Source organism: Nyctereutes procyonoides, unplaced genomic scaffold, assembly GCF_905146905.1.
Source record: "Nyctereutes procyonoides isolate TBG_1078 unplaced genomic scaffold, NYPRO_anot_genome, whole genome shotgun sequence".
Lineage (NCBI taxonomy): Eukaryota > Metazoa > Chordata > Mammalia > Carnivora > Canidae > Nyctereutes > Nyctereutes procyonoides.
The window spans coordinates 3,479,551-3,502,176 of NW_026575043.1; the positions used below are offsets into that span (position 1 = coordinate 3,479,551).

General features: G+C 45.3%; 1 protein-coding gene across 4 annotated transcripts in view; it reads left to right on the top strand.

Moving 5' to 3' along the window:
* The window catches only part of RIPOR2 (RHO family interacting cell polarization regulator 2), a 220,218-nt gene that overhangs the window by 184,699 nt on the left and 12,893 nt on the right, over nucleotides 1-22,626 (top strand). For 3 of the 4 annotated variants that reach the window (XM_055323297.1, XM_055323298.1, XM_055323299.1), the window contains exons 11-19: nucleotides 74-222; nucleotides 1,731-1,860; nucleotides 5,364-6,041; nucleotides 9,029-9,216; nucleotides 11,687-11,858; nucleotides 14,541-14,676; nucleotides 16,551-16,712; nucleotides 17,912-18,070; nucleotides 20,189-20,391. In XM_055323297.1, the coding sequence (XP_055179272.1) occupies nucleotides 74-222; nucleotides 1,731-1,860; nucleotides 5,364-6,041; nucleotides 9,029-9,216; nucleotides 11,687-11,858; nucleotides 14,541-14,676; nucleotides 16,551-16,712; nucleotides 17,912-18,070; nucleotides 20,189-20,391 (1,977 nt within the window). Of the gene's footprint in view, nucleotides 1-73; nucleotides 223-1,730; nucleotides 1,861-5,363; nucleotides 6,042-7,827; nucleotides 8,918-9,028; nucleotides 9,217-11,686; nucleotides 11,859-14,540; nucleotides 14,677-16,550; nucleotides 16,713-17,911; nucleotides 18,071-20,188; nucleotides 20,392-22,626 lie in introns of those variants that run through there. The other variant, XM_055323300.1, reaches the window with a different exon arrangement.

Consider the following 22,626-nt stretch of genomic DNA (forward strand, 5'->3'; position numbering starts at 1 on the left):
CCCCGAGCCCGTGGCAAAGAGCATCACTCTGGCGCAGCTCCCCATAAGGCCTTCCCTCCCCCTCTTTCACCAGGTCACAGAACTCAAAGGGCTGGCAACTCACCTCCTGGTTGGCAGCGTGACCTGTGAGACCAAAGAGCTGTTCGCCGCCCGACCTCAGGTGATGGCAGTCGACATCAATGACCTTGGCACCATCAAGCTGAGCCTGGAGATCACCTGGTAGTAAGTGGTCCTTCTCAGTTTTGTCATGTTAGAGACACATGGTGCAGCCTGGTGCTGTTCTGGGGGTGGCGCTTAGACCATCAGCGTCCCCAGGTCGCTGGTCACAGAAGGAGACTCTCAGAAAGTCCCATCGAGTCCCGGTGGGAACCTCACAGGGCCCAGGGATCTGTCCATGGGCTCACCGAGTAATGTTCATGGACCATCATCTCCATAAATTGGAGAAGCCTCTGTCTTATCATTGTTCTCCTCTTCCGCTTCCTATTTTATTTATTTTTTTAACATTTTATTTATTTATTCATGAGGGACAGAGAGAGAGGCAGAGATATAGACAGAGGGAGAAGCAGGCTCCATGCAGGGAGTCCAGTGTGGGACTCGATCCCAGGACCCCAGGATCACAGCCTGAGCCAAAGGCAGATGCCCAATCACTGAGCCACCCAGGTGCTCCTCCACTTCCTATTTTAAAATATTTTATCCAGCTGCCTTCCCTCCCTGTCAGCCTTTAAATATATATAAAGAAATACAGTTCTTAAGGTAATTTGGAAAGAAAATCACTGTCCAGGAGGAGATATCTTGCCCTTGGAAAGATCCCGATTCTCACTATGGTGTTTCCATCGCCTGTCCTCCTTTAGCTCAAATAGCAAATGCTGCTCGGGGAAATTTTCCATATCCTTCACACTCTGCTGAAATAGAACATTTCCAATGGGCAAGAGACACCTTTTGTCAGAGCAGTGAGCTTCAAGGTGGTTTTCTGAAGTCACCTCACGAGAAGGGTCGCAGCTTATTAAACACTGGTTGCCCACAAAGCTTGATGCCAGGCCCCTCGAGGGCTGAGCCATGCACCCTTGCTGAGCGTTGATGGTCAGGGTCCCCTTTCCAGCATGGAGGGCTGGCGTGAAAGCAGCAAAGACCCTGCCATCTGTCACTGAGACACTATCCACCCCTTCCCTCCTGGTAATTTGTAGTCGTAGACATAGCAAATGCAAGATCATCCGTCTTGCTGGATGAACCCAATGGCGTGATGACCAGTGGTGCCAGGGCAGACCCACTGTGCTCCTCCTAGTCACGCGAGAGCCTGTCAACTGAAATGAATGGGAGTCTACATTTATTCTCTTTAGAACTATAATCTGTTACTCCCTTGTGCTGTTAATATATCTGTCCCCGCAAAGCCCAAAGAGTTTTTACAGGTTTCAGCGTCTTGTGTTGCACAAGCATTAGCATGTTTGCACCTCTGATATTAATGAAGAAACACATTTGCCTGGTGTCTAGGCAGAGACAGAAACTGTACTCAGAGCCAACCTGTGGTCCCCTGGGTGGGTCTGGACTCCGTTTGCTGCTCCACTCTCTTTTATCTTGGTTTGTCCTCTGCCAGACCAGTTTGGCCAGAACCAGCCCAATTCCCAGTGATCTGAGCTGACCTCAGCATGACCAGGTGCTTTCTCAGCCTGCGGTCCGGGGGTCAGAAGGGGCCTCTGACAAACACGCCCTCACAGGGATCTGTTGTGTTGCAGCCCATTTGACGTGGAGGACGTGACGCCGTCCTCGGGCACCGGGAACAAGGCGGCAGCCCTCCAGAGGAGGATGTCCATGTACAGCCAGGGCACCCCGGAGACGCCCACTCTGAAGGATCACTCTTTCTTTGTAAGTTCCCTGGGATTCCTGGAGGAGAAACATTGAACCCCCGGGCAGGGCTTGCGCCCAGTGTCTGAAGCCCTTGACGTCCACGGTTAAGGGTTCTCAGCAACTCCTGCCAGCGCTCATCTCAGAGGGCCCCCAACCCAAAGAGCCACTAAGAGAAGCACGTTCTGAGATGCCCTTGGCCGTCTGCACGCAGGCCTCCAGCCTCCTGTCTTCCCTCTCCCCTACTCCCCCCACCCCTTACTGCTCTGATAACCACAGACTTTCCTGAAGATTCTCTGAGGTCAGCCTTTCCAAGGAGTGCATGCGAATAACAGCCCCCTGTGTTAATCAGAAATGCTTGCCAAAAAGCTAACAAAACATAACCGATGCTTTCCGCTAACCCCCCTCCCCTTGCTCTGACACCTGAAGAGGCGGCTGTGTCCCCCAGCAGCCAAGCCAGGGCGGCTGTCTGTCTGGAGTGCCCTGCAGGACACTTTCCTTGCCAAGCTGTACCGCAGCCGCTCTTTCAGTGACCTGCCCTCGCTCAGGCTGAGACCCGAGGCCGAGCTAGAGTTTTCTGTGAGTGGGGTGGCCTGCCCGGTGTGCGGTGCTTGCCTCTGGGGCTCGGGGCACGTTTGCTTGGGCATGGCTCTGCCTTCTCCCTCTTGTTTGCGGGGTGACGGTTCCAGGGGTCCCGTCCCCAGGGTGGGAAGTGTGGTCACACGCATGCCCCTTTGCCAGACGTGGCTGGTCCCCCTCTTGTCCACGATCCCTGCTTTCGTGCTGTGATTTCTCTCCTCTGTGGCCAAGATATCCATGGTAACAAGATTTTTGTTTCTTAAAAGTGCAGATGTACTCACAGTCAAAGGTGCTCGTTCCCAAGTTGAACTAGTTATTGCTGATAAACTTCACGCACACTTTTAGCCCTTAAAACCTGGCATTCAAGGGAATGGGAGAGGGATTCATGCTGAAATTCCTTGAGCTATTTTGATTCAAAGAGGTTCTTAGCCTCAGTTTTTGGTAGTGTTTATACTACCCTAGTAAAAGAAGCTCTTTCATTTGTAGTCAGGAGTGCAGCCGGTAACCTCCATCATACGTGTCATACATCATGTGATGAGAGAATGCACACATACTCATCTGAACACCTATATGTGGGATAGTCTGCTCTTTACCGACATATAAAAGTAATCTTTGGGAAAAAGGAGAAAGGAAAGGACTAAAAAGTTTTCTGGTTAATGATAATAATAAAAATTGCATCTAATTTGTTGAATTATAAAACACAGGTGAGAAACGCAGGCTAACCTAGGGGAGTTTCACAGGCAAATAGGAAGACTCTAGAAGGAAAATGTGCATGAACGCATGGACCAAAAAAACACATATATATCAGGTGCAGTTGTATACGTAACTATTGATGTAAGGCATATATTCATGCTCCCATACGGTAAATTGTGGAGGGAGTTGGCAGAGGTTTTAATAGCATAATTTAAATGAGAACAGGATTGGGCAGCCCCCGTGGCGCAGTGGTTTAGCACCGCCTGCAGCCCAGGGTGTGATCCTGGAGACCCTGGATCGAGTCCCACGTCGGGCTCTCTGTATGATGCCTGCTTCTCCCTCTGCCTTGTCTCTGCCTCTCTCTCTGTCTCTATGAATAAACCAAAAAAAAAAAAAATGAGAACAGGATTAGAAAAAAACTCAGCAGCTTCCTCTAGCCTTTTGCATACAGGCAGATTCCTCAGAAGGCTGTATCCATCTGGCCTCAGCCATACCTGCCGTTGGCCATTCTTTGTTCTCTGCTCCAGCCTCCCAAACTCCCCACCCCCCTCCAGCTGGACCACCCTCTTCAGGAGCTGTTCCTGTGCACACACTTTCCTTCTGGAAGGCTCTTCCGCCTCCTCGCCTCCACCTCCCCATCCTGTGGGGTGGAGCTCCAGGACCACCTGTCTCCAGGCAGCACCATCCCTGTGCTGGGGACCTGCTTCATTATGTCATGCCTCAATCAAAAGAGACACATCCCCTTGTACTCTCGTGTGCCCATGGATGGGCTCGTCCCCTCATGGCACACCTCAAGTTCCCTTGAATAGAGCATCCTAGCTTCATCTAACTCAATGTTGGCCACTCCCATAGCTGCCAATCAGGTTTGGGAACATGGGATCAAGAGAAATGGCTGGCAAAGACTTTGGAATTTGAATAAGAATCCTGACTTAAGTAGACTGCCTGCTTAGGATGTGTGGTTTGGAAATGAGATGAGATAGGGCAGGACCACCTGGAGGACCAAGGGCTTCTGTGAGATGCCTGAGGGACCCCCTGGGAAGAAGCCCAGGGAGTAGCCCAACCCATTGCTACCACAAGGCCCCTCTTTGCCCTCCATATAATTAAAATAGGCATTTGCTCAGTACTTACATTTACTTAAAATATCAAATCTGGAACCGAAGAGAAATTATCCATTTCAAAGGAGTTGATCTCAAATACTAGAACACTTTTTCCATGGAGCCACATTTGGCACTGAGATACCACCTAGACCACAGCATAGGAAGAGATGACCTAGACATCATTTTAATGCCTGCACAAATAAATTATCTTGATTACCTGGATATTTGTAACCTCTCTCCCTTCTGCGTTCTGCTTCATGAATCACAGAGTGTGCTTGACCCAGCCTGGGTCAGCTTGAAAAGACAACTTGGTGTTTCCAGACACCCTGAGAGTTCTGGCTTTGCAATCCTGGGAGATGTTCAGGTTTATTCATCTTTTTTCTTCCATTTTTACAGAAGCGGTGCGAGTATATTTCTGGCCTTTGGTTATTTGTGGCATGGTTACTAAATTAATAGAACATTTTCAAGGGCTTGGGATTTGTGGATAGAGATTCTTTTAAAATAACTTATGAGAAGTGAAGCAGAACAAAGCATCACATCTTTTGAGTGAACTAGCATGAACATTGGAAAGTCTTTTAAGATAAATGCCAAAAAAAAAAAATTGGTAGTGTTATTCAGAACTATGGCTGCCAAGTACTGTGAGATCCTGGATTTTAGGAAACAGGCTCTGTTCCCATACTCCCCCAATCTTTTCTTTTGAAAAATATCAAACCTAATAATAGTATAATGAACTTTCACCTAGATGCAGCACCAGAAATAGTTTGTAAGGGCTTGTTTTCTTTTGCCACACATGCAACCGCACACACATATGCACACACAAAATCAACAAATATAAAGTTAATATTATGAAAGTGCTGGTTGTTTCTTTTAATGGCTTGGCATCTTGTCTGGAAATAAACCGCACCAAACATATCATTTGTTGTTGTTGTTTAAGATTTTATTTATTTATTCATGAGAGACACAGAGTGAGAGGCAGAGACAAAGGCAGAGAGAGAAGCAGGCTTCCTGCGTGGAGCCTGATGCAGGACTCAATCCCAGGCTCCCGGGATCATGACCTGAGCCAAAGGCAGACGCTCAACAACTGAGCCACCCAGGTGCCCTTACCAAACACATCATTTGTATTTAAAATAATAACGAGTTGCCTTTTATCCGCAGTCTAATCTACCTGATGACGTCTTTGAACATGGAAAGGGAGCTGAGGAGAAGACACCCCTGTGTCTCAGCTTCAGTGACCTACCCAACGGGGACTGTGCCCTCACCCCTGACCCAGCTGGCTCTCTGTCCAACACATGCTCCACAAATCCAGAAATTACCGTCACCCCTGCAGAGCTGAACCACAGCAGCCTGTGCTCCCAGAATGAGGGCACGGATGACTCTAGCTCAGCATCTTCCAGGAACTCCTCCAGAGAAGGCCGAGAGTCACAGCCCCACCCGGAGGAGGACGCAGATGGGCCTGGGAACCCTGAGACGCGCCGAGCGCCTGCCGGTGCTGCCACCAAGCACCTGTTCCTGGAGAAGGATGTGGCCGAGGCGCTCCTGCAGGAGTCTGACGAGGCCTCTGAGCTCAAGCCTGTGGAACTGGACACTTTCGAAGGAAACATCACAAAGCAGCTGGTCAAGAGGCTCACCACGGCGGAGGTGCCAGTGGCCACGGAGAGGCAGCTCTTTGAGGGCTCTGTCAGTGGAGAATCCGAAGGCTGTAGATCCTTCCTAGATGGAAGCTTAGAGGATGCATTTAGTGGGCTTTTCCTTGCATTAGAGCCACATAAAGAGCAGTACAAAGTGTTTCAGGATCTGAACCAAGAAATCATGCATTTGGATGATATTCTAAAAGTAAGTACCATTTTAGGGAAATCAGATTAGGTTTGAAGAGAGGTATCCAAAGCCAACATTCTATTTAAAATAGTTGCATCTTTTTGTTTTACCCCATCTCCACACAGAACCAGTAACCAATCATCATTTGAGTGGCCCTGACTTTTAAACACCAGGAGTGCATGTTCACCTATATTTCCCTAACAACAGATCGATGCAACTATGATGATCAGGAGTTAAATTAGCAGCCCTGAGGAATGTCTGGGCTCCTTCAGCCCCAGAGTTAGTCTTTGTAATCCCAAATGTGAAACGGAGATACTTTGAGGATCACAATCTCATGGAGATGCTACTGGATAGAGTCCCTTCCTGACTGAAGTCAAGAGTTAGGCAACCCCTGATGTGGGAGCCACAGGCCCATCTCCCCACCCCAACCCCTGCACCCCTGCACTCCTGTCCCCACCTGTGATGCTGCCTCCAGAGATTCCCTTCTCTGGTCTAGTCCCAACCAGGGAGTTGGAACCTGAGATTAATCACTCATACATCATCATCTGTATTCTAGAAGACAGGGACCCCCAGTTCCACCAGAGTTAGCCTCCTCAACCCTGTTCCTGATCAGACAGCTCAAGGTGGACTTGGTGGGAGGGGAGAGCAAAAGGGATGATTTCCTCTCAGGTGGGAAGTCCTAATCCTGAGGTTATTATTGCTACACTGGAACGTATATGCTGCCACTGGGCGTGCAAATTAAACTTTTTCAAAGGCTGCACAAGAAGACAGAACCTGAATTTTGTCCTGAATCCCACTGCCGTCACTTCTTGTGTTCTTGGCTTGGCCACTCTGATATTGCCATACAGAAGATAAATTGGATCTTTTTCCACGAAAGAGCAATTCTTTGGTGACCTGTCCTATCATGTAGGTTTGAAAATAAGGTGCTAGTAGTGAGCTAGGATTCAACCTGCAGAAGGCTGTTTCACCCCCTTGAATGGCTGTTTATAAAATGGGGTCTTCTCAGGGGCATTGGAAGGACATTTCCAAGGCTTTTCTATCTTATCCTTCTCAGTGGCACTCACCTAACCCCTAGGGATATCTGTCCCCAAGGCAGCTGAGGCCAGCAAAGCCCCATCTCTCCAGGTCCTCCAGTGCTCAGCACAGACTAATTCAGCTGTAGGTACCACCTGCCTCTGAGTAGCAGGTGGGAGTGCTCTGAATCTGAAAGCACCAGTTCAGGACTCCTTCATGAAGGCTGCTTGTCTAATACTCCCATGAAAACATCTCTGCTCCCCCAACAAACTCTTGTCTGCAGAGTTGACTGGCTTTGCTTAATGGGCAAGAGGTGTTAAATTTCAAGACACAACTGATCCCACGTGCAGCAGGTGTCTTAGAGAAAGCGAGTGGAGAGAGCAACTCCCATTTCCAGGCATCTAGATTGCTGATAAGTAGTAGCTGGATCCACCAGCAGACACTCAGCAAGCCATCTGTTAGTCTTATAAAAACCTGGTGGTCCCAGATTTCCTTTCAGAGTATTATTTCAATCTGTTGTTGTTTCAAAATGATCTTGCCTCTAAAATCCTTAACTGTCTATCCCTTTGTTATGATTGACATTTAAACACATCCATACTCTGTGAGGTCAAGTTCAGCAGATAGCTAGTTAAGAAAGAAGACCCTAGAAGTGGGTTGCATCTGGACTGGCTCCTTCTCTCTCTCTGAGATTGAAAATAGTTTCGATCTGGGGCAAGTGGCTTTGGATCCAGCCAGAATTAAAGCATCAGCTGGACACAGCTTTCTCTTTTTCCCCCCTTCACATTCCTAGGATGCTAAGCCTCTTGAGGATCAGAAACTAAATGATGCTGCCTCTGGGACGGACACCACTGAGGGTGAATGAAACAACTCTGATTTAAAAGACCAAAAGACGGTTTCCCCTGTGCTTTTGTGCCATCTTGAGTATCAGAGACAGATCTCTGCAAGGTGCTGCCTGCCTTGTGTTTCGAAGTCAGCAAGGAGTGCCACCTAACTGGATGGAGGACCTACCATTTAGTTCTTCTGATTTGCAGGACTTGTCCCATTCAATCCACCCCAGCGTCCATTCTTTTGAATATTTGGAAGGGCTTCTTTCCATCTCTGTGCCTGTAGCAAATGGCATTATTCTGTGTGTCAAGCTTCTATCTGTGTTTGGCAATGTAGAATTTTCCAGGCCCTAGAATGAGTTTGCTCACATAATTCTAGGGCCCAGTCAGAGAAGTGATGGAACGTGTTCCTTCAGAGACGCAGCTGTAGAGGACGCAGGGCCCCTTCTTGTTGTACCCAGCCCTTCCTTTTCTCCTCGATGATCAAAGAAAAGTATATATGCTGTGAATGTAAAGACTTACGTACACTGTGTACATAAGTCTACTTATGTAGGAAGTATGAATTAGGTGAGTTTTCTCTCTCCGAGTTGGTTTTGTTAATCCTTTAGAACAGGTTCCTTTAGGTAGCCAGCTCTTGTCTCAGGACAATGCATTGCCATGTAGCATTACAGATAGTTGGTATTTGGCATTGATTTGACAACTTTAGATTTGTCTGCTGGTTGTATTTTCTTTGGGATTGAGTACTAGACAGAGGAGGATAGCAAGTCCGTCTCCCAGGACTTCCTGGGTTGTAATATTTTCTCAACTTTTCAGCCTAAAACTTTCAAGCACAAATGGAGAGAAGCCTATAACGGCTCCCAATGAGCCCATCCCCCAACTTCCATGATGTCCACTCACGGACAGTCTCATTTTGTCTGTTCTTCCCCCTGCTTATTTCCCCTCCAGATTATTTTTGGAACAAATCCCAGATATTGTGTCATTTTATCCATCCTTGTAACTTTTTTTGATATGAAGATTTTAAATGCTTTCTTTTTTTAACACCAACAACAACCCAAAATAAAAGCTTAAAAAAAAAAAAGAAAGTGTCGCATCTCGAGTCAACTGTTGCTGCTTCTGTTTCTGCTTCTGGATGTGTTGATATTTTCCTGATGCCTTCTGCCTTTGCAGTGCAAACCAGCCGGAGGCCACAGCCGGTCTTCCAGTTTAAGTCTTACAGTTGAAAGTGCTTTAGAAAGCTTTGATTTCCTGAACACCTCCGATTTTGACGAGGAGGAGGAGGAGGATGGTGATGAGGTTTGTAATGTTGGAGGAGGCGCTGACTCTGTATTTTCAGACACTGAGACTGAGAAAAATAGGTAAGTGTCAAGTTGGTGTCTGCTCACACCTCAGTAGGGTGGTGGTTGTTCTCGCGGGGTGGGGGTACACCTGTGTGCATCCCCAGGAAGAGACCACTCCCTACATGAAGGGCCAGTTGGCTTTCAGCTCCCTTTCATTGTCGAGGACAGATTTTAAATAGTGTTCACCTCTTTTGTGCTGTTTAAGGAACAATGAATTGCTTTTCCTGCTCATAAATGGTGGGGACATTTTTGCATGATTATGCACGTGTGGATCCATTTATGTGTGCACACCTGCATCTTGGAGGGCTCGGGGTCTACAGCCTGACCCCAATTTAATTAATTCCAGATTCACTAGGTAGGCTCTGTTTCCTGAGAACTCTTACTGGACAACCCATTCATACTTGGTTCTCCTCAGTCTGTGTCTTATATCTAATCTCATCATTTTGTTATGCTCTGCTTTTTCCACCCCTTTACCTCTTGCTCCCTTTAGCCAAGTAGTTGTAGATCAAGCTCATCGGTGCACATATCAAAGCCAGGTTTAAGCCCGGGGCGCATATTTACCTTAGGATGAGGAAGGCCAACTGATAACTAGGAACAGATTGCTCCTGGTGGAGAATGCACCTTCTCTGGGGTGGGCAGGGGGGGTGACAAGCAGGAAGGGATGACAGTTGAAATGTTGTCACCTTCTCCACCAGGCATTTTTTTTTTAAGATTTTATTTCTTTATTCATGAGTGAGGCAGAGGCAGAGGCAGAAGGAGAAGCAGACTCCTGGAGGAGTAGGGAGCCAATTGCGGAACTCGATCCCAGGACCCTAGGATCATGACCTGAGCCAACGGAAGACACTTAACCGAATGAGCCACCCAGGCACCCATCCATCAGGCTTTCTTGTACAGCCAAACTTGTGTTTGGAGCTAGAGTCTGGGGTCCTTTTTGTGACTTTAACTGAATTAAATCAAGCACAGTGGAACATACCTTTGTTAATGGTTAGGGGAGAAAAAAAGCACACACATACTTTCCCAAAGGGTGGATTTCTACCATCTTTACTTCTGACATTTTATACAAGCATGTCTTCAAGTTACAAGGAGCTCTAGCTGTCCCAATCTTTACAAACCGCTCTGTGAGTGATGTTATGGTAACATTTTTGAGGGTTTTCTTGTTTCTAGAGAGCTCATTCTTAATCAGGAAATGAAAAAGTGAGAAACAGAATTTATCCGTTGAGCAAACAGAGGGCATGGCAAACAAAATCTATTAAATGAATGGAATATTTAAGTCATCCTCCTACATTCGATGCAGAGATTTTTCTAACTTGAATTTGTGAAGTACTTCTAAACCAAAAATCCCTCTACTCCTTAGCTTAAGCTGTTATGTGATATGTCAAAGTCGAATCAAAACTTTCATTCTTGTTGCTGTTGGAAGCATTTTAACAACAAAAGCATTGTGGGTTTTGTACACTTTGTAGACCATTGATATTAAATTGTCTAAACTGATCCACTTTATGTCATCAGTGTTATTAGAGGAAATTGAGGAAATTGGGGATGTTTTAAATATGTGTTGATTGCCAGGGCACAAGCAGAGTGCTTTCCCCTTGGAGGCAAGTGTGAATTTGGAGGAAAGTGTTCAGCCCTTACACTGGGGTGTGTGATCTTTTTTAAATCACAGAGGCTAGGGGCGGAAGCCTAGAAGCCACTAGCTGCCCGGGTAACAGGACACCCTGGTGAACAGCTCTGCTAGTCAGTCCTCCCCAGTGTGAGATGAGACAACTGCTCCCTCTTTCCCACATAGATTAATTTTCAGAACCAAACTGGATAACAGAGGCAACAGATTTATTTGTAAATGTAGGTGCCCATCATGACCTGACCATAGACAGTCCCATGGAGAGACTGAGACGAGGCAGGAGAGGCAGAACGAGGCCCCGCCTGGAAAGATGCAAATGCCCCTCTTAGCCTTTGTCTGGAGCGGAATGTCCTGTCTCTCGTTGGCAGCTCTTCTCTTTCCCTTTCTTCAAGTCGCCATTGATCTGAGGCCAAGAAAATGTCTTGATGTTACTTCTTAATGGTATCGCTCTTGGGAAACCACCAAAGTTGGGGACAGTTTAATCCAGGAAAGCCTGGCAAAGCGCCCCATCCACTGAGCAGGAAAGGGTAACAAGTGCAAGACGAGAGCGTGTTTCAAAGACTCCTTGGTCGGCCTGCTTAAGACCACTCCAATGGCTCCAATGGCTCCAATGGCTCCAATGGCTCCAATGGCTCATTGTGCCTGGGAAGCAAACAGAGAGCCCTGGAAGCAATATGCTCATGTGACCTTCTAACAAGGCAAACTGGTGCCCAGGCCGACTCAAGAAGTAGTTTTTGAAAAGTATCTCAGGTTGTCGGGGAGGCCCGCAGAAGCCTCTGTTTGGGGGGGGGGGGCTTCCACGACGTGATGAGTTGACCTGTGGTTTCCACGCTGAAAGGAAGTGCTCACGTGTCGCTTCCCTTCCCGCCCCAGCGCTTACAGAGCAGTACACCCGGAAGCCAGGGGCCACCTCAGCGAAGCGCTGACAGAAGACACGGGAGTGGGGACCAGTGTGGCCGGAAGCCCCCTGCCGCTGACCACAGGAAACGAAAGCCTGGACATCACCATCGTCAGGCACCTTCAGTACTGCACCCAGCTCGTTCAGGTAGGATTGGGGCTGTGTCTGTGTTAGAGCCTGGGTCCCAGAGGTGCCAAGAGGGTGGGCTTCCTTTTTCAGTTTTGCCAGAGAAATGATTTGGGAATAAGGGGCCAGTCCTCCTTTGAGTTGGGCCAACTCAAAAGTCCTCATGGCATGGCCATCCTCCATCCTCCCTGAAGCCTGGGGTTTTCTATCTTAAAACCTAGCTCTCCACCCTTGAAAAGGTAATAGGTTAGCTCTCGCTCTCCAGTCATTTGATAAAGGAGTCATGTGACCAAGGAAAAAAATTTGACTCTGAGAGCCAGAGTTACTGGGTGTATGTTGATGTGAAGATGTCACGTGACTCACCTTTCTACCACCTGGACAGCTAAAGGCAAAATGTCACTGAACATAACCCCAGTTTTCCAGATCTTGAATGAATACCCCTTAGCAATGGGAAAGAATACTTTCATAGGCCATTATCATCACCAGTTAGCTCTCATTCTGATACACCGTGGGACTTATTTTTCTTTCCATTTCAAGTCGTTTGCCAATTAAGATTTTGCAGCACTGAAGACAATGTTTCAAAATCCTTTTATTGCAGGAAGTGTTTGAGCTATCTTGAACAAAGCATTTTCCCTGAGCATCTACTTAAGTGCTTCCTCCTTGCCTGGTTGCCTGTCTGCTCCAGCCTACTTGCATGTGTGGGGAACAGGATAAGAATGTGAAAGCAAATGTGGAAGGTCTTCGGGAGGGATTGGCCAGGCAGGAAGGGTGCCAAAAAAGGAGAAATTGTGCTCCTAAGAGCATGGGTCCAACGGGAAGACAAGAGGCAGGGTAAGGAGGAAAGGGTTCTAGAGAGGCCAGAAGTGGATTTGCATGGTTCTTCCATATACCCTTGGAACAAGATGTAGAATGTGCCTCTCCTCCACGAATAAAGAACCCCAAAGTCACCTTAGACACTGTGGGAAACTGATTGGCAATTATGACTCTGCCACCATGTTGACCAACGACCCAATTGATCTCTTCTGTTGACTTTGGAATCCACAAGCCATTTACTGAAACCAGTCTGGGAGAAGGTGCAATTTTTTTTTTTCTGACTAAAAGGGACAAGGATTGTGGTTCACTTATAGCTATTCTCTATTCCCCAACCAACTGAATGAGATGGTTTTTTGTAGTTCTATGTCTTTGCTGAGCTTGATTCTATGCTGAGCCAATGACCTGTTCGCCTTTTAGAGGGAAAGTCATTATTTTGTGAGACATAAGAGAATTCTCTTCCATGAAGGAATGAATGTTTTCTCTCACAGACTAACTGGCAAACAATGGTCAGTGCCATGTTCTTGCCGATACTCAGGCCACAGTTATAACAAGTCAGCGCTTCTGTGGGGAAAATCAGTACCAGAAAAACAAAAGAGGTAGATATAAAGATGTAGAATGAAGGAATAAGGATTAGAAACATAATTTCTAACTCACATCCACTGCTGAATCGGTAAGTTTATGTCTTCTTTTGGCTTCTAATTGCGAAGAGATAAAAATGGGCATTCCATAAGAATCATAATAGCTATAATTGCACCTAAAATCAGTTCATTTCTACTGTATTTTCTTACATGAAAGGCATCAGCACATAATTGCTAGATTAGACTTCTGAATTCAAAAATCCTATTTGTGTAGTCGAGAGGATTTAGACAGTACAGGACGGTGGTTCAGGCCGCATCCTGCATCCATGCCTACCATGTGACCAGGACAGGTCTCCAAGGGACACAGGAAGGATGAGAACCTTTAGGCAGCTACCCGCTTCTGTTGTCTCTCACACCCTTTGCTCTTGTGACCTGCACATAGGTGAAATCACTTGCTATTTCTGTGGTCTTGGGCATGTTACTTGATCTCTCTAGCCTCAGTCTCCTCAGCAGTAAAATAGTATATCAAGGTGTGCCTGCGGGGCTCAGTCAATTAAGTATCCAACTTTTGGTTTCAGTTCAAGAGTCTTGAGATCAAGCCCTGCATTGGGCTCTGCGCTCAGCTCAGAGTCTGCTTAGGATACTCTCTCTCTCTCTCTCTCTCTCTCTCTCTCTCTCTCTCTCTCCTCTTCCTAGCTCTCTAAATAGATAAACAAATAAATAAAATCTTTAAAGTGGAAGATCAATAGTATTGATAGACTCTTAGGGTAACAGTGAGAAATAGCATGAGCTAATACATGGGGTCAGACTATCTGGTACATAAAAAAGTACTCGTTAATTAGAACGAGATAGCCTTGGTTATAATCATGATTATTATACAGCATGCTCTTAACTTTCAGCTTGAAACCAAGAAAATAAATCCATGCTGTGAAAAATTACTACTTGTAAAATAAATCTCTTTTCTGTTAGCCCATGGAGAAGCAGCCTAAATAGGCCTTCCAAGTTTCAAGGAGGATTTACAGAAGATTTACAATACATAAAAGGAAAGGCAACTTTATAATAACCTTGCAGCTCTATTACTGAGAACATTCCAGAATCTATACAGGCATGAAAAACATTTAAAACAACAAAATCACGTGTGATTTCATCAGATGATGTAAACAGCATGGAATGAGGAACATTCTCAAACTGGAACCAAACAACTGAATGGGTTTATTTAACATCACTGCTGAGTTAAGAAAGATGGGGTTGGGCCAGGAAACCTCCACTGACAACGACATAACTGACCCGGTGGTTCTGTTTGTTTTATCAGCAAATTGTTTTCTCAAGCAAAACCCCATTCATGGTGAGCAATCTCTTGGAGAAGCTTTCTAGGCAAATCCAGGTGATGGAGAAACTGTCAGCTGTCAGCGATGAGAACATAGGGAACATCAGTTCTGTCATTGAAGGTAAGGCCCTGCCCATCACACCACCAGCCGTACAGATGATGGCCACTGGTGCACCGTTGGCCACATCTCTTCCTTGCTGTGTCAGAACTGCAGGAGGGCATGCTCAGCTGTAAAATCAAGGGATATCTCCATGCTGGTGCGGTTTCATTAACACTTGGGAGTCAAACACTTGGGGGGTCCCTCCACCCCCGAAGTCAGACACTAGGACATACACGTAACCAGCATCCAACTCGTATGCAATCTCACAGACTCTTCCTGCCAATGCACTTCCATTTGGGAACAGATGACTGGGATTGTGCTTACGCCATGGGGCTGGCTCAGGTGCTTCCCATAGTGGCTGCCTGGCAGATAAAGGAGACTCCCAGACTCTCCTTGGAAAAGGTGGAAATATGTGGATTCAAAGGCATTCAGGAAAGTCCCTAGTTCTCCCGGTGGAGAACCTGACACGGGGAAGATGCTTCTGAATTTGTGTGGTCTGACCACAGAGCTCTTTTCTAAAGACAAGAATCTTTGTCTCTGTGCACATCAGTTCTCCTGTGGAAATAGGAGAACACCAGGCTCTTCTAGGTTAGGTTGGATGAAGCCTAGAACAGAACTCCCTCTAGCTTCTTGTTATGCATTTCGCCTCCATGTCTAGTCCTACCAGGAGCAGGGGACCTCAGCAGGTGTCTGAGAGGCATGAAAAGGAACAGGATACTGTATCCCTGAGGACACTCAGGATGTGAGTGGCTAGTATCCTCTCCTCTGCAAAGGCTCCTTATGGTCACACAAGGGGAAATGCTGACATGTGCCACCTGACACAGTGCTCTTCATCAGTTCGTCTGAGAGCCACGTGGGCAGGGTATCAGACTTCTCCAGCCACCTCCTGCCCTGTCCTGTCCCCTTCAGGTTTCCTTCTCTGAGCCTATACTTTGCTGTAAAGTTCCAGGAAAGGAGGTAGTAAGCCATCTTCCAAGAGGAGTGCTGCTGTGTTTTCTCTCACTGAAAGCAAACAGCTTTGCTTCCCCTGCGTTTTCTTGGCTGCTGAGGCTAGATGAGTTCCTTCTCAGAACTTCTTTGCTCTTTGGAAAATCTTCCTAATACAGAGGAGTCTTATAGTTCCGATTAAAACCCACGATCTTTAGGGAACACCTGGCTGGCTCAGTCAGTGGAACCTGCAACTCTTGATCTCGGGGTGGTGAGTTCAAGCCCCACATTGGATGTGTAGCATACTTAAAAAAAAATAAAAACCACAGTCTTCTGGGACACCTGCACCCCGATGTTTCTAGCAGCAATGTCCACAATAGCCAAACTGTGGAAGGAGCCTCGGTGTCCATCGAAAGATGAATGGATAAAGAAGATGTGGTTTATGTATACAATGGAATATTGCTCAGCCGTTAGAAACGACAAATACCCACCATTTGCTTCAATGTGGATGGAACTGGAGGGTATTATGCTGAGTGAAAGAGGTCAATCGGAGAAGGGCAAACATTATATGGTCTCATTCATTTGGGGAATATAAAAAATAGTGACAGGGAATAAAGGGGAAAGGAGAAAAAATGAGTGGGAAATATCAGAAAAGGAGACAGAACATGAGAGACTCCTAACTCTGGGAAACGAACTAGGGGTGGTGGAAGGGGAGGTGGGTCGGGGGTGGGGGTGACTGGGTGATGGGCACTGAGGAGGGCACTTGATGGGATGAGCACTGGGTGTTATTCTATATGTTGGCAAATTGAACACCAATAAAAAATAAATTTATTTAAAAAAACCCCACAGTCTTAAAAAGAAAAAAAAAAAGAAGCCCTGGTGCCTGCCCCACCCCCACACGGGGACATCTCTTCATCTGCTTCATTCAAAACATGTGTCGTGGGATGGGGGTTGCTCTTCTCTTCCAGCCATCCCAGAGTTTCACAAAAAGTTGTCTTTGCTGTCATTCTGGACCAAGTGCTGCAGCCCAGTCGGTGTCTATCACAGCTCCGCTGACAGAGTGATGAAGCAGCTCGAAGCCAGCTTTGCCAGAACCGTCAACAGAGAATATCCAGGACTTGCAGACCCAGGTACAGGACAGCAGCAGGGAGGAAGGTGTCACTGTCGTTCTGAGAGTGAATACGGGCGGGTTCCCTCGCCACTTCCCCACCAGCTCGCCCTGGAAAAAGAGGCTGATTCTCCAGAGAAAGCATCATCTACTCAGTATGATCTAAGGAAAAAATAGACTTGGCACATGTCTTAAGTCAGAATATCAGCAGTGACTTTTAAAAGCACTATTTCTGTATTGCTGTTGAGGTGGCTATATACTTTTTTCCTTAAAATGTCACCAATTAGAGAGTATCAGGTGGGATAAGCACTTGGGAAACACTGGCAGTGTCTACTAAAGCTAACTATACCCCTGCCCTAGGACCCAGCAATTCTGCTCCTAAATATATCAAGGTAAATATATGCTTATACTCACAAAAAAGAACACCTATAAAAAGGTTCATGGCAGCTTTAGTCACAAAAATCAAAAATCAGAAACAACTCTCAAATGCCCACCAACAAGAAAATGAATGTATTTTGTGTGTATATGTGTATATATAATGTGTGTATATATAATGTGTGTACATATATGTACACATATAGCATTACATATATGTATCTATTGTGTGTATATATATATGTTAATAGTAATTCATACAATAGGGTATTACACAGAAGTTTTTTTTTTAAGATTTTATTTATTTATTCATAGAGACAGAGAGGCAGAGACACAGGCAGAGGGAGAAGCAGGCTCCATGCAGAGAGCCCGACGTGGGACTCGATCCAGGGTCTCCAGGATCATGCCCTGGGCTGCAGGTGGCACCAAACCGCTGCGCCACCGGGGCTGCCCCTACACAGAAGTTTTTAAAAAGAATAAATTACTGCTATACACAACAATTCAGATGAATCTCACAGATATTTTGTTGAGTAAAAGAAGCCAGATACAAAACATATATACTATATTATTTCATTTACATGATGCTCAAGAACAGGTGAAGCTAATGCATGTTGACGGAAGTCAGATCATACATGTCTGTGGTGAGAAGGGGGCACATGCACACCCTGTAGGGTGCCAGCCATGTTCTGTATCTTCACCCAAATGGCAGTTACATAGGTGTGGACATGTAGATGCAGCACACCGAGGATCAGCTCACCTCCTAGACTTCGCTCCACCACGTACCACAGTAAAACATGAATGAATGGTCATGTCTCTTAAAAGCCGCTTCGTATCTTTCCCTTCCAGTGTTCCGAACCCTGGTGTCCCAAATCCTGGACCGGCCTGAACCTCTGCTACCTTCCAGCCTCTCTTTGGAAGTCATCACTGTCTTCCAGTATTATAGTTACTTTACCAGCCACGGTGTGAGCGACCTGGAGAGTTATGTGAGCCAGCTGGCCAAGCAAGGTGGGACATGTTCTTTGGTCACACTGTGCGGTAGCTCCATTGGGAGTTCACTCCGGGCTTTTCAGGCATAGTTTTTAGTGATGGTAACCAATTTTTTCCCTAAGTCCACAGCTGGGATTAAGACCTGCCTTTTCAATGACTTTCTGACCCTTCACATTAGTGAGCCTCTTGGCAGTGGAGCGGGGATTTGCTGAGAGCATCCAATCACCCAGCAGGGATGTAACATTTATAAGAAGCTGCTAAATGATTTACTGGTGTAATTTCTTGTCTTCATTAATGTATTGTATTTGCTGCTTGTGGGAAAGCCTACAGGCAGTACTATGTTAGGCTGCCCTTCTGGGTGGTGCTTTCATGATAGTAAACAGAAGTGGGGTTCGTGAGAAGGCAGATGGGGTGACATGTTGGTAAGGGAAGGAGGAAAGATGGGGAAGCAAATCTCAGGCTGTGAATCCTGAGGGGATGAGAAGATGGGCACCAGCAGGGAAGTGTGGCATGAAGCTAGCTCATCTTTGCCTTCTCATGTGCTGCTTCAAATACCAGAAATAAAATAAGCACCTGCAAGGAGGGAAAACCTCTTTGGGAGTAGACTCAGGCAGCAAGGGGCTGGTTTCTGGTTCCCACATCTGTACTCTGTAAACCCACCATAGCTTGACAGCACTGAGGAAAAGGGGTGGGAATGTAGCATGTGCTTTAGGAGTAGACAGTTTGGCACAGCACCCGGCTTAGCCCTTCTCTCCAGAACGTTGAACCCTGGGCCAACGTGTCCATCCCAGTGGTCACATCCTAGGGAGAAGCAGCACATCCTCCTCCACCTGGTGTCATGCCACCCTGAACACAGGAAAGTCTGTGTAGCCCTCACAAACATAGTCCAGAGTTCTAGAAGGAGAGCTGAGGCAGGACACCAGAGGGTCTGACTTCAGGATCGTCTTCATTCCTTCATTCTATGTTTGACATGGTTGAAATCAGTTTTCTTGGTAAATTTCTCTTACTGCTCCAATGACATCAGTGGCAGGTGACATCTCTAACCTCTTACTCACACAATGGTCCCAGAAAAGTTTCACCTACTCACCAGTAGGAGTGGAGGATGACAGTGGAAAAAATCATAACTTTTACATGTTTTTTTTCTTCTTCCTTCAGATAAGAAAAGAGCCTTCATTATTTAAAAAAAGAAAAAAAGGAATAGAAAAATACATAGGAAAATACTCAAATCACTTATTATCTTACTTTTAAATTTTTATGTATTTTTAGTTGGATATGCATGGGTTTGAAATTCCTAAATTGTGATGACTTATTATAGAATATTATATCCTAGTTTTTATTTGACATTGTATCTCATGTTATTCTTTGAAACTTTTTTTAGTTTTGTAAATTTTTAGTTTTAGTTGATATAGTTGATTATTGTTGAACAATTGGGTTGTTTTCCATTATTTGTTTGTTCAGTTGTTATGCATACTACTATCTGAGCCCTGTTGCTGGGGTCTTTATTTATAAAGCAGGAAAATGACCAAAACATCCCCAGCAGAAGGAATGGGAGATTAAAGCAAAAGAAAAAAAAATTCACTAATGTGTCCAGTGTATAAAGGATGCTGCTCTACCAATGAGCATGAATTTTAGTTTATATTTTCCCACCTGTACTGACCAGATATACTCTAATCCTAATGTTTCTGTAGCTAATAGATGCCTACTCTGGATACCTCATCGGGGATTGGAATATATTCCTTATCCTTATATATAAGGAATATTGTCATGGAACGTGGTCAACTTATCCAAATGGGACTCAGAATTTTATTTTTTATCAATTTCTCCATCAGGGCCTAGGTGCCCGAGTGCAGACAGAGGGATGTGAGAGCTGAGGTTACGCAAGGCTAGGGCTTTGCTAGATGGGTAAGACTGAAAGACAGAGGGGCAAAAGAGTTTACTATCATCAGGAGGATTGGGGAAAGTGTTTACTTATTATTTCCTTCACTGTGTATTTTTCCCCTCCCTTCCCCTATGATCCTCTGTTTTGTTTCTTAAATTCCATGAAAGTGAGATCATATGATAATTGTCTTTCTCTGATTGACTTACTGAAATGACATGGATGGAACTAGAGGATACTCTGCTTTTTTTACTCGCTAGTTTCCTTGATTCAGACTCTGCAATCACTGAGAGATGAGAAACTGCTTCAGGCCATGAGTGACCTTGCACCTAGCAGCCTCCCCGCCCAGCAGGAAGTACTCAGGACCTTGGCTCTGCTGCTCACTGGGGATGACAGGGAAGTGAGCCAGGCTGTGATGCTTTACCTGGACGCAGCCTCCAGAAACGAGCATTTCAGGGAAAAGGTAAAGCCCCAAATCATGGACATCAAGCCAAAAGATTTTTTAATTTTCTCATTTACTATGAATATTTTGCCATCTGTTTTTTATAAAAATAATTTTCTTCTGCCTGTTAAAAACATATACTCTGTAACACCATGTAAAAAAAATATACTGTAAATATTTGAGCACCCATAAGTGCAGCCTCCAGGGAGAACTGTTAATAATTTGGTGTATGTTCCTTCTGGATTTTTTCGATGTTTCTGCTCACATATATAATAATTATGTTTCTCTTAAATGAGATCACACTGTTCTGTAGTATAACTGATTTTTTAAATGTACTATAACATAGTGATTTTTCTTGCTAGAACATGTTGATCTACTTCATCCTATTTGATGGATTCTGTGTGTCTCAGGGTTTGGATATTCTATAATTTATTTTCTCATTCCTTGATGGGCATTGATGTAGTTTCCAACTCTGAAAAATATCATGGTGAGCATACATGCACACATTTTTATGAATAGTTTGGGGTCAAGTCATTAAACTATTGACTCAAAGAACAAAATATTTCTAATTTTAAAAGCTGTCATTCCTCATTGACAGGGAAGAGGTGGTTTATCTCCTTGGTGGCTTTAATCCAGTACCATCCAGGGGTAACAAGCATCTGTAGTTTAAGCACATGGGGACCCCAGATAGGCAACAGCCTTGGTCTTCTGGGAGCCCTTGACAAACTGAACAGTGGTTCTAAAAACTAACTGATGTCAATCCTCAAATCAGCTCAAGAAAATTAAACTTGGCCCCTTCTTGTCCTTAGAACGGTGAAATGTTGAACTCTGAGTAGAGTTTAACTGGTCTAAGGCATTAGCTAAGCTAGAGAAGGGTGGAGTGTTTGTGTCTTCACGAGATCTTCCATTCTAATGCCATTTTGGCCCAAGAACAAGGACCTCACGTTATTCTTTCCTACAGAGTTCCAGTCTTTTACTGGGATTTGCTCAAAGGCTGTTCTGTGGGCCAGCCATCCTCGCCCTACTGCATGGGCACAGTCTTCTAGGAGCAGCATCACGGTACCCTTTGGTCATGATGAGGAGCCAGTATTCTAGCCTCGCCTCAGAAATAGCAGCAACCATAGCCCTCCTTTGGCTGTTCTGTGTGCACCTTCTATTTTTATGCCACTGGCCACATGCTCTGTCTTTATTCCAGCTCAGCTATCATTGCTAGGCTTTTGGATTCATTTCTCTGGAATGAACTTTTGCTAACTGAAGATGGCTTAGGTGGCACACTAGTTAAGAGGTACAACTTAGATACTACCTAGAAATGTTTGACTCACCCTCCCTAAACCTTGAATTCTTTCCATTTTTTAAATATGAAATAGCATAAGTTAGTACATTAATTCTGTACTATCAGCTGTGAAGGCTAAAGTAATACAAAACTACCTAGGTGAGAACTGGTGGTTTCTGTAAATCTTGAACCTTCAAAAAACCATAACAATTGAAACAAACTAGAAGTTGTATGTTGGTTCATTTTTGATGCTTTTTACATTCCCCTCCCCTACTCCCAGCCCAAATAAGTAGGAAATACCTATTCTTCTGTCTATTGGGAAATTGTTGCTTCCCTCATCATCTAGGACCTGCCAGAGGAGATGCTTACTTACTATCTTGCATGGCGACCAGAAACTTCTTCACAGTGTGCCTCCCATTTGCTTCCTAGAATTCTTACCAATCCAAGTGTCATGGCAGCCACCATTTCTTGGGCAACTGCTCAAACTCAAGTGAGCAAGGTGATGCTTATTTGTTCTGTGAGACTATATCTCTGCAAGGCACTGGGAAGTACCAAGGGCTTTCTTAAGTCAGAAACAGTGCCCACTTCTGACTCAACCCAGCAGAGTTTGGGTCCTCATGCTCAAAGGGACAGTGTGGTCCAGAAGTCTCATCCAAAGATCCTATACCAGTAGTGGACTGATCCAGGCCCATAGCCAGCACCTCATCCCTATGGAAGCATTGTTATAATGAAAACATGCCTGAGAGGAAGGACCATTTAAGTTGTTATTGGCCATTTAAGCCTTGGAATCTATGGTTTAGGGAAAGGATTAAACTTTGGTTTGGTGATTAAAACTTGGAGGCTCTTAGGAGGGAAACAAGAGGAAAATGGAGGAAAACAGAGAAGCATTGTGTGCTCAAGTTCATCCACTTGATGATGACTATGCAAAAGCCTAAGTGAAATGGGACATTTATTATTATTATTAACTCATAACAAACAAAAAG